The 13,057-nt window shown below is 37.7% G+C and overlaps 1 protein-coding gene across 2 annotated transcripts in view; it reads left to right on the top strand.

Moving 5' to 3' along the window:
- Window positions 1-277: 277 nt before the first annotated feature.
- The window catches only part of hsd3b1 (hydroxy-delta-5-steroid dehydrogenase, 3 beta- and steroid delta-isomerase 1), a 23,737-nt gene continuing 10,957 nt past the window's right edge, over window positions 278-13,057 (top strand). For both annotated transcript variants that reach the window (XM_039743717.1, XM_039743716.1), the window contains exons 1-2: window positions 278-306; window positions 397-554. In XM_039743717.1, the coding sequence (XP_039599651.1) occupies window positions 404-554 (151 nt within the window). In that variant the 5' untranslated portion in view covers window positions 278-306; window positions 397-403. The remainder of the gene's footprint in view (window positions 307-396; window positions 555-13,057) is intronic.

Raw genomic sequence — 13,057 nt, 5'->3', positions numbered from 1 at the left:
ATATCCCAAAGTGCATTTTTTGACTGTTTTCCAAAACAAACTAATGTGACTTAATAAAATTGAAACAGATGACTCTCTAAAGTTGTACTTCTCAAAGAATTTTGGTTCTTTTTCAGTTAGTATTCTTGCATATCTTTAAATAGACAGATAAATAATGGCATTTTGTTACCTGACAGGGAAGTCCTTGACATTCCACTAGGCAGCTTTTCAAGGTTGAAGCTGATTTATCACTCGCCTCGTCCTCAACATGCGCATATATATTGGCATCGTGTCTTAGGATTTAAGATCTTCTACAGAGCTGTTCTGGTAATGTTTTTTTTTTTTTTTTTTGCTTTGTCTGGATTCAGACTTGACTAAAGTGTTTTCATCTTTGAAGCAGACTGATTTCTTTTACAGCTGCAGGATGTCTCTCATCGGAGATGTTTGCCTAATTACGGGGGCCTGTGGTTTCTTGGGACAAAAAATCATACAACTTCTGATTGAGGAGAATGAACTAGCAGAAATCCGACTGCTTGACTTGAACATTAATCCAAAATTGATAGAGTCCTTAGAAGGTACAGTAATTTTTATGTTCTAGCTTTGGAATAAGTAGAAGCCCACTGATGATGGTATTTTTTAAATAATCAGTCTGGAATGTCAAAATGTAAAAGATCTACTTCAGAATTAAAAACATTTTTAAAATACTAGTTTGTAAACTTTATATATTTTCAGTTTGTTAATTGTATTTATTTCAGGCATTTTCTAAAATATTTTAATGGTAGACTTGTAGATTGTAGATCAAAAGTAAAGTGTTAGTGTGGGGATTAATATGTCCTCCAATGTTTTTGTGTTCAGAGTTGGATCCTGTCCTGTACTTAGTGTTGCCCTGGGTGGCTCCAGCTCTCTGAAACACTCCCATGGTAAAAAGGGCACAAATAACCTTTCTTAATTATTTGTTCTTCTGTCTCTTGTTGCCTTTCTTACCAATTACCTGTTTCTGTGCTTTAACAGCTAGAGTAGCATAACAACATCCTCAAAGTTTCCAAATCCAGCTTGAGGTAAGAGAGGTTCAAAGCCTATCAGGGCATCATTAGATGAAACCAAGGAACCAATCCCACACAGGGCACTTGAACATCGAAGTGTCCACTCATGCATGCACTCACACAAAGGCAATTAATTGAGAATCAACTACTGTATTAATGTAAAATATACATTTTTGTGATCTGAAAGGAAAACAGGAGTACTCACAATATTCTTGCAGGCATTAGGAAAATATGTCAGCACCACACATATAAGTGTCTAAAGTAATTTCTTGCATTTTTTTTTTTAGCTGTTTTCATTTTAATTTGTATGTCTTCCTCATTGTGTTTCCTTTTTCATTCCAAAAGTGAAGTACGCTTAGCTGCACTCATCAATATTTCAGTTAAAATGGCTGTGCTGGTTGATTGACAAATATAACTAAAAAAAAATCAAATGAGTTAGTTTATTATTAGTTACAAATATTGCATGAAATAGTAGCACACTGCAGTTTCTCAGAAACTGCGACCAATCCTAAGTACTTCTCTCTGCAGCCTGACTGTCAACAGTTTTAGTAGTCATCACTTGAGTCCTTCAGTCAGTTATTTATCTAGCAATACGTCTATATAACATCTAACCCCTACAATATACAGCATGTGATTCGTGCCAATAAAGCCTTTTTAATTAGCATCTTGCACAACAAATACTACTAGGAGGTGCTTCAATAAATAAACGCAACGACAAGGCTAAATGAAAACATTGCAAATATACTCATAGATAGCTATGGCAAAATAAAATAAAGTATAATGAAACATTGTGGATGAAGCAAAGAAAAGTATGGTCAATTAAGAAAAGTCATTTGGTTATTAGTACAAGACGTTATTACATTTATTTAGAAATTGCACTAACCTGATTTTCCAAATATGCGTCTGCTGAAAAAAAATAAATAACAATAAAATGAAGCATGGTTTGAATGACCGAGTTCTCAACTCAAACTTGTGTCCTTTAAAACCAATTTAATAATTACTTTTTCACTTCTTTTTAACTTGCCTTTTAGGAAGGCATTTAAACTCAGATTGCACTTGCTTAAGTAGTATTTTCTTAAAAGTTCAGGTTAAAGGATATTGATTACGTTTAAACTATGCCGTTTTGTTTAATTCCTTTGTGTAGATTCTACATTAAATTTGAGATTTAATGTGTATTTACTTCATGATTTATGTATTAATTTTATAATTATGTTTTAATCATTACATGTAATTAATAGCTATTAATCACATATATTTATGTGATTAATTAGTTATTTTTTTTAATCGATTCCCAGCCCTAATATAAACACATACTGTATATTCTCAAAGCTCCTTGATAAAATTCAAGGTCACAGGGGGCTGGGGTTTATCTCAGCAGCACTGGGTGCAAGACAAGAAACAGCTCTGGACAGGAAGTCACACACACACAAACACACACCCACCCACACACAGACACTAGAGGTAATTCAGAGTCGCCAGTTGAATTAACCTATTCACCTTTTAGAATGTGGGAGGATAACCATATTTATGATTGGTAATCAAAAAATATGAGTTTGTATTTGAAAGGGGTATTCTTTAGTAAAGGGTCATATATTCCCTCCTGCGTCCCAAAATATATTAATTATATATGTCCTGCTCCAGAATCAAATGGATAACAAAAGTAAAAAAAATCAAACCACAAAAGTCCTTCGGGGCCTTTGTGTGTTTATTTCTTTATTACTGTCATTCATATTTGCCCCTTTGTTCCCTTTTCCTGTGATCTTCAATGCATCATTCTAGGTTAAGAGATGCTACAAAAGAACAAAGGTCTGAAAACAGTGAAAAAGTATACCAAAATGGCTCAGTTATTTCAGGCTGTTATAGCCATCAAATATAATGCCAACCTCATAGTGCTCCTAGCTCCACCATTTAGACTCAAGTAGCCTCACATTGCCACTCATTTCTCTGTTCCAGGTTTGACTGACTGATCCTGCCATATTCCCTTACTTGTTTTTGTGGTCTTTTATCTGTTTGAATCAAATTGACTTGCAGGGGATGGGAATCTGTTTAGTACCAGCAATGTATTCACATCCCATCACGTCAAAAGAATCTATCCACAGTTTTCCTTACAACAACAAAAAATTGACAGAAGCTTACTTTAATATAGTGCCTCACTGGAACCCTGGCACATAAGTTGAATTGCACTCACAAATCTGTTGTGGTTTAGGTCTGCCAGACCTGCTCCTGTCAGAGCAAACTCCAGTTTCCAGGTTCCTTTTGATGGTGTAAGAAACTGTGCTACCTGACACTTTGGCTTTTTTTTGCAATCTCTCTAAAGGAAATGCTCTTTTAAGGCTTATAATGGTGTATTTGTCTTTCTCTGTTATTTGCCCTCTTCTTACCATTATGATACCAATATATATTACAATATTGTCCATATAATGCGTCAAATGGCGTAGCAACAATGTTTGCTGCATTACTGCTTTTACAGAGACAGTGGGTTTGTGAGTAATCAGCAAGTTTGGACACCTGTAGGAATTGTTTACAACAACTTTCAAAACTTGTGCACTAATGCACTTCCATTGCTCTAGAAAAGTTGTTAACCTGTCATTTGTTCTCTGAAAGGCTTTTTTTGTAAAACTCTGAAAAATGACAAGCTTAAATTTCAATTAAAACTGGAAAAATTGGGGGTTTTGCAAAACCTTTTAACCAATACTATATTTTTTTTTTCAAAAGTATATATACTGTATATCTATACTAATAAAAGGCAAAGCCCTCACTGACTGACTGACTGACTGACTGACTGACTGACTGACTCATCACTAATTCTCCAACTTTCCGTGTAGGTAGAAGGATGAAATTTGGCAGACTCATTCCTTCCAGCTTACTTACAAAAGTTTGGCAGGTTTCATTTCGAAATTCTACGCGTAATGGTCATAACTGGAAGCTATTTTTCTCCATATACTGTAATGGAGTTGAGCTGGATGACCGTGGTGGGGATTGGGGCGGAGTTTCGTGTGACATCATCACGCCTCCCACGTAATCACGTGAACTGTCAACGCAGTGCTTAGAAAACCTGGAAGAGCTCAAAAAAGCGCTGAAAAAAACATGCATTATATAATTGAGAAGGCAGCAAAACAATAAGAAGCAAGTGAGTGACATATACTACCATAGTCATGAGTGCTGCTACTTCGGAAACAAAGCACGGTGTAAACCTAAACTTTAAATTAAGTTCATAGACAGGCTGCCGCTGGCGTTTGTAATTTAGTGCCTGCCCATATAAGGCTGTCCGGCAGCGGCAATCCAATAGAAACACTGTCGCTAAATATTCACGGGTGAAGGACTGTGCTTATGCAGAGGAAGATGAAATGGTCAGGGTGGTGTTTGGCACAAACTCAGCGAAACTGCGAGAGAAAGTTTTAAGTGCCGGGTCTTAGATAACATTACATACAGCCGTGGACATCACACGAGATGGCACCAGCACAGCTGGGAACCTTCGATGCAAGAACACCAAGCGGCTCACGTGAACTGACGCAGTGCACAGACAAAAGCAACAGTTCCAAAGAGTGCTGAATAAAAACCGAATTACACAATTGAGAAGGCAGCAAAAAAAATGAAGCGTCTGATACATACAAGCATATTCATAAGTGCAGCTACTGTGGAAACAAAGCACACGGTGGAAAAAGTGAATGTCCCGCTAAAGGAAGAAAGTGTAAAAAAACCGTGCATGCAGTGTGTCAGGTCTCAGATAAAGAAGAAGAGCGAGCTGTTTATTGATGCAGTAAGAAACAAATCGATGATTGAAACCTGTTATCTTTACAACGATTGACAAACACGGAATGTAACTTGAACACAACACATCGTACAAATACGACCCTGATTGAAACAAATAATGATAATCAAATCCTTGATGACAGCAACACTCAATAACACTCACAAAACAATTACTGTATATTGACAATCATGTTACGTTATTTTTAAAATGTTCCCTTTTCTTTTTCATAACTTCTTTAACACACTACTTCTCCTGCGAATATATATATATATATATATATATATATATATATATATATATACCCGATCTACATACTCTCAAATAGACAAGCCACACTGTGGCTAATTGTAGAGCTTAGCCTCTAGCGCTGACATCAAAGTTTGATTCTCAGAGGGATGTACTGAGTATGTATGCGCTTCCGATTCATTTTAACCTCGCATCTCCTTGGTTTGGGGCGTATGAAAAATATGCGTTAGCAGAATCATGTTACGTTATTTTTAAAATCTTTCCTTTTCTTAGCACAAGCACAGCTGAGAAGCTTCAATCCATTTACTCCATAACAAAAAATAACGCATTTAATCACACTTTCAATTCCAAGCAAAGGGGAACTTTTGTCAATGCATGATTTCCTGGTACATCGATTACACTGATGCACACATCACAGCTACAAAAATGTTAGAGTCGGAATAAAGTGCGTTCCTACGACTGATCGGAGGAAAATTTCATTTCAAAAAACTACCCGAGTGAAGCCTTGATAAAAGCATGGTTTTGTGCACACTGAAAAGCAAGCAAAATTAGATGCATTACAGAAAGCGGACTTTGTGGCTCTTACTGGGGATCATTGGACTTCTGTGACCGTTAGTAATTCTAATTACATCTAATTACAAAATGTTCAATGATCACACTGTTTTAGCCTAATGTACAAAATAATTTTGGCTAAGGTTACTCAGAGTTTAAAGATTAAGTTGGTCAAATTACCTTTTATGTTTCTGACTTACTTTTTTAAGAAGAAAAACTGCACTTTATGTTGAAATTTTTGTTATTATTATTTAAAGACAATACTATTCTGAAAATCTACTTAAAGTACTTAAACTACCACTTTATTTTTAAGTCTGTCCAATTTTAACCAGGGATGATATTTTTGCTTCTGTTTTAAATTCAAATGCAGTTTAAAAGCATTTTTTTTTTCAGAAATTAAAAGAGCTTGAGTTTACAATATTCATGTCCATGTCTATTATTTGATTCTGTAAGCCCACTAAAACCCTTTTAAATTAAAAAAAACATTTGTGATTTGGGGCAAATTTACGTGTGCGATTACATATGATTAATCAAGATTAATTATTACACAGCCTCTAATTAATTGGATTAATTTTTTTAATCGAGTCCCACCCCTAATATATATATGTAGATATATATGTGGATTTGTATATGTGTATATATATGTATGTATATGTGTGTTGGTGTATATATATATGTGTATATATCTATATGTATTCATATGTATATATATATGTATGTGTGTATATATACACTCACCTAAAGGATTATTAGGAACACCTGTTCAATTTATCATTAATGCAATTATCTAATCAACCAATCACATGGCAGTTGCTTCAATGCATTTAGGGGTGTGGTCCTGGTCAAGACAATCTCCTGAACTCCAAACTGAATGTCAGAATGGGAAAGAAAAGTGATTTAAGCAATTTTGAGCTTGCAATGGTTGTTGGTTCCAGACGGCTGGTCTGAGTATTTCACAATCTGCTCAGTTACTGGGATTTTCACACACAACCATTTCTAGAGTTTACAAAGAATGGTGTGAAAAGGGAAAAACATCCAGTATGCGGCAGTCCTGTGGGCGAAAATGCCTTGTTGATGCTAGAGGTCAGAGGAGAATGGGCCGACTGATTCAAGCTGATAGAAGAGCAACTTTGATTGAAATAACCACTCGTTACAACCGAGGTATGCAGCAAAGCATTTGTGAAGCCACAAAACGCACAACCTTGAGGCGGATGAGCTACAACAGCAGAAGACCCCACCGGGTACCACTCATCTCCACTACAAATAGGAAAAAAAGGCTACAATTTGCATTAACTCACCAAAATTGGACAGTTAAAGACTGGAAAAATGTTGCCTGGTCTGATGAGTCTCGATTTCTGTTGAGACATTCAAATGGTAGAGTCAGAATTTGGTGTAAACAGAATGAGAACATGGATCCATCATGCCTTGTTACCACTGTGCAGGCTGGTGGTGGTGGTGTAATGGTGTGGGGGATGTTTTCTTGGCACACTTTAGGCCCCTTAGTGCCAATTGGGCATCGTTTAAATGCCATGGGCTACCTGAGCATTGTTTCTGACCATGTCCATCCCTTCATGACCACCATGTACCCATCCTCTGATGGCTACTTCCAGCAGGATAATGCACCATGTCACAAAGCTCGAATCATTTCAAAATGGTTTCTTGAACATGACAATGAGTTCACTGTACTAAAATGGCCCTCACAGTCACCAGATCTCAACCCAATAGAGCATCTTTGGGATGTAGTGTAACGGGAGCTTCGTGCCCTGGATGTGCATCCCACAAATCTCCATCAACTGCAAGATGCTATCCTATCAATATGGGCCAACATTTCTAAAGAATGCTTTCAGCACCTTGTTGAATCAATGCCACGTAGAATTAAGGCAGTTCTGAAGGCGAAAGGGGGTCAAACACCGTATTAGTATGGTGTTCCTAATAATCCTTTAGGTGTGTGTGTGTATATATATATATATATATATATATATATGTATATATATGTATATATTTATATATGTGTGTGTCTGTGTGTATATATATATATATATATATATATATATATATATATATATATATATATATATATATATATATATATATATATACTAGCAAAATACCCGCGAAGTACTGCATTAAAATTTTTATTAAGAAGAAAATTGAACCTTTTTAAACTGAGGGAAAATATGCCAATAATTATTTGTTAAGGATCTCTTTGTATACCATGTTGTCAGTTCAGCCCTCCGGTTGTAAGATGACCAAGCTGTACGCTGATTTTAATTTTGAGCATGTAACTTACAGTTGGCCATGTGAACAGTAATCTTGTCTCAGATCTCACAGCTTGGATTGCTGCTGTCATAATCGGTTTGAGTTTCATGGTTTGTTTCAATTCCGACAGTATTTGCAGGATTTGTTGTGTTGAAGTGACATTTGGCATCTGTCAAGCGTTGTAAGCACACAACCGGTTTCATCGATAAAATCACATCCAGCTTTTGAGAGTTTAAACATTCATAAACATCAAAGTGTCCACTACTGAAATCGTCACCTGTGAATCTAAGATGTTTAAGAGGCATTGGCGGTTGTCGAAAGGTGTAAAATATTTGGCCATTTCAGTACACTTGAAAGCGACAACCGAACAATTCAGCGGCAGTCATCAACTCACATGCAGAACCATAGGTGAAGGGCTTAAGCATTTCACTCTTATAGTGCTCCTGTGCAGTATAATTATCTCCTGTACCGTCATCAGTCCACAACTTGAACCTGTCCCAGTCATTCAATACATAAGACCTTCGGATATCAAGAGTGAGCCTGATATGGCCGTGCAATATGTAACACAGAGAATGGAAAAAGCAGGTGCCATCTCCGGGCATGGAAACCACTTGGTAAGTGACAGTTCTTTGATCGATAGTGATCATCTCGATAGACATGGTAATGGGCTTTGAAATGATAAAGGAAATGGGTACCCGAGCAATGTAAAGTAAGTGTAAAATACCTATACAATAACTATAATTGTAATAAACAAACAATAAAACAGCGGAGAAGCCGTGGATTAAACAAAAAGGCTGTAGTTATCAGTAGGGAGGCGTGAATCCGTGGCGAAGCAAGGAAGGGAATGTAGAGACGGAGCGACGGACGGTCTTATATAGGCAGGCAGCCAACAACGTGGGAGGCGTTGGGATGGGGGACCCAATGCCACCTCACACGGTGACCGAGGTGCAGGCTATTGACGTATATATGTACGTAAGTAGGACTCAGTTAGCTTTGGGAACCCGTGTACTAAATTTCTTGAAGATGGGCCCATAAGTAACAAAGACTGTTGAAAAGTTCAATATGGCGGCCGACAGTGGCATCATACCACTGAAATAAGTACATACATTGGTTTCGGTTAGTGCAGGGATGCCGCCTAACAAATTTCAAGAAGATGGGGCCATAAATAAGAAAGTTCAACATGGCGGACGTTGTTGACCATTATGACTACGCGTAGAATTTGGAAAATGAAACCTGCTTAACTTTTGTAAGTAAGTTGTAAGGAATGAGCCTGCCAAATTTCAGCCTTCTACCTACACGGGAAGTTGGAGAATTAGTGATGTTGGAAAGTTCAATATGGCGGCTGACAGTGGCGTCATACCACCGAAATAAGTACATACATTGGTTTCGGTTAGATCAGGGAAGCCACCTACCAAATTTCGTGAAGATGGGGACCGTAAATAAGAAAGTTCAACATGGCGTAAGTTGTTGACCGTTATGACCGTTACGCGTAGAATTTCGAAATGAAACCTGCTTAACTGTTGTAAGTAAGCTGTAAGGAATGAGCCTGCCAAATTTCAGCCTTCTACCTACACGGGAAGTTGGAGAATTAGTGACGTTGGAAAGTTCAATATGGCGGCCAACAGTGGCGTCATACCACTGAAATAAGTAAGTACATCGGTTTCGGTTAGCGCAGGGAAGCTGCCTACCAAATTTCGTGAAGATGGGGCCATAAATAAGAAAGTTCAACATGGCGGACATTGTCGACCGTTATCGACCATTATGACCGTTACGTGTAGAAACCTGCTTAACTTTTGTAAGTAAGCTGTAAGGAATAAGCCTGCCAAATTTCAGCTTTCTACCTACATGGGAAGTTGGACAATTAGTGATGAGTCAGTCAGTCAGTCATTATTATATATATATATATATATATATATATATATATATATGTATATATATATGTATATATATATATATATATATATCTATACTAATAAAAGGCAAAGCCCTCACTCACTCACTCACTCACTCACTCACTGACTCATCACTAATTCTCCAACTTCCCGTGTAGGTAGAAGGCTGAAATTTGGCAGGCTCATTCCTTACAGCTTACTTACAAAAGTTGGGCAGGTTTCATTTCGAAATTCTATGCCTAATGGTCATAACTGGAAGGTATTTTTCTCCATTAACTGTAATGGAGTTGAGCTGCAATGGCGTGGGGGCGGAGTTTCGTGTGACATCATCACGCCTCCCACGTAATCACGTGAACTGACTGTCAATGCAGTGCGTAGAAAACCAGGAAGACCTCCAAAAAGCGCTTAAGAAAACATGCATTATATAATTGAGAAGGCAGCGAAACAATAAGAAGCGAGCGAGTGACATATACTACCATATTCATGAGTGCTGCTACCTCGGAAAGAAAGCAAGGTGTAAACCTAAACTTTAAATTAAGTTCATAGACAGGCTACGCTGGCGTTTCACATGCCCACAGGTAATGCGGGATACAAGTTTAATGAGAGGGCGGGATATAAGCGAGAGTTTTGATCACTTTGTAACTAAGTTAAAATTGTAGGTGAAGGGGTGTGCTTATGCAAATTCCGAGACTGTGTTTGTGGGGATTGACAGTTAAAGGCGGGTGGGGAGTCACGTCATCATCTCCCCGCCCATTCATCCCATTTCACTCTGAGCTGAGCTCTGCAGCTAACGCCGTCTTCCGAAGCAACTTCATCAGACTGCCACCAAATACTCACAGAAAAATCCACAAGTTAATACACACGCTCTCTCTAGAGTTTCTCCACACTGAATCCTCCAGGCACTACTTACAAAAGGTTACATTGACAATCGTGTTACGTTATTTTTAAAATCTTTCCTTTTCTTAGCACAAGCACAGCTGAGAAGCTTGATGCATGTGCTCCATAATCGCGTTAAAAATAATGCATTTAATCACACTTTGCATTACAAGCAAAGGGAGCTTTTGTCAATGCATGATTTCCTGGTACACGATTACATTGATCAGCGCATCCCGATTCATTTTACCCTCGCACCACCTTAGTTTGAGAAGAAGTATGAAAAATATGAGGTTAACACAGAAAAACAGATCACCAATTCAAGCTTTATGAATAATCGATTCGCCATCAATAATTGTTTTGGTAAAGCCATCCTCCTTCCATTTTATAATTTTTCCGCCATTAGCCGTGATTAAATGAGCGGTAAATAAAGTAAGAGCAAAGCGGTGACTTATTTAGGCAGGCATATATATGACAGCAACACTCATGACAATGTCAATCATGTTACGTTATTATTAAAATGTTTCCTTTTCTTTTTCATTACTTCTTTAACACACTACTTCTCCGCTTCGTAGGCGCGGGTATTTTGCTATATATATAATATATGAATTACCTCCAAAGAGCTGAGACTTTTGATATCATGAACATGTGTACAAAAGGGGTCTCCTGCCCAGCAAAAGTAGAGCAGCCAGCACGCGTGCATAGCTGTGCCGGCCTTTGAGACGCTGACTGAGCTTCTGCTTTAAGTCAAAGTGAGCACTTTTAATTTTTTTCATCCTCCCCCTGCGCTATAGCCCAGACAAGTGCAAACACAGGACCCCTTTTCTACACCACGGCAAAATAATATTAAGGCGATTCACACTTTCTTTTGCACGTATATGATTATGAGGTCCTAAACTCGGATTATGAATTCACGCACACGAGTGCAGGACTGACAGTGCCATCACAGCCGATTAATGGCGGGGACGTCTCACCAGTCTACACAAGACCGACCGCGACTGTCCCCAAAAGGCGATCATAACGTCAGCAAACACATCTCTCTATACCAGTGTTTCCCAAACTCGGTCCTGGGGACCCCCTGTGGCTGCAGGTTTTTGATCCAACCAGCTTCTTTTTTTAATTGAACTCCTGGGCTAATTAAGTGAACTGATATTTCCCAAGTTCTGTGTTTAGGGAACTAATATAGAAATTAGAAAACTAAGTTTGCGAAAAAAATATTAAAATGTACCAAGCAGTTATATAGGAATGTTTTTTGTTTTCTTTTTAACAGTATTTTCATCTTGATTTTCATTCTACTTTTCTAGGTGTTCTAATTGTTTAATTAATCCATTATTTACTAATTAGTGGGTCTGACTCTAAAGTAGTTGTAGCCTTTGATTATTCAGTGTTGTTTGCCTGGGTGTCTGATCTGCTTGTTTTAAATTGTCATTATTAAGATACAACGAATGGGGAAAAACTGCACAGAGAAAGGGCAAAGTATAATGAAATCAACAAAAGAGAGTTAAGCATTTAAATCTATAGCAAAAGCACAAATATTTATAAATGTCTTATAAATGTAAAAATTATGCTGCTGTGCTTTTCTCAATGTCGAATAAAAGAAAAAAAAATACCAGCTAATTAAATGAAATCAGTGTTATCAGGTGTTGTCACTGATTAAGAATCCGGTTGGAACAAAAACCTGCAGCCACAGGGGGTCCCCAGGACCGAGTTTGGGAAACACTGCTCTATACTATATAAAAGAAAAAGGCAACTTTCCTTTCTTTACACCTTTTTTCCTTTTATGCCAAACCAAAGCCTTTCTCTCTTAACACTGCAGAGGACACAAAACTAATTTTCTTTAAATGCCGGTAAGGCACATTACCAGAGGCACAAATTTGAACGTTCACATAGAAAATGTAATTTCTATACCACAGCCGTCGTGTAGCGCCTTTCAAAAGGGATCAACTACCGAGAGATGATCCATATACATTTTAGCTGCTGTTAGTTACTTACCTGTTGTGTTACACCGTCTTTAAAATGTAGTTTACCCACAACCACTCCAGTAGTGCTCAATGTACCTGTACTTCTTGAAACGTTAATGTTTTACTGTTTAATAACTTATAGACTATATTTTATTATTTTTCCCTTGCACTCAGTGACCAAAGCTATACACACACATATAGACACATACAAACATACACACAAGTATATGTATGTGTATATATATGTATGTATGTGTATATATATGTATGTATGTGTATATATATATATATACTGTATATACACACACACACCCCTATCTACATTATATATTGTGAACGCTGGCCCCGGCACAGACAGACGGACATCATATTGTCACCACACACCATTTATTTACAATTTTATGTACAAAGTTTGTGCTCACGTGCACCCCCAGTGCTTTTTCGCACCGATCTCCCCAAGTCCAGGCCCACAGTCTCTTGTGCCTTCCTGGCCGCCTC

This window comes from Polypterus senegalus, chromosome 2 (assembly GCF_016835505.1).
Source record: "Polypterus senegalus isolate Bchr_013 chromosome 2, ASM1683550v1, whole genome shotgun sequence".
Lineage (NCBI taxonomy): Eukaryota > Metazoa > Chordata > Cladistia > Polypteriformes > Polypteridae > Polypterus > Polypterus senegalus.
The sequence above is the reverse complement of the archived record's forward strand: the minus strand, read 5'-3'. Positions and strand labels throughout refer to the sequence as shown.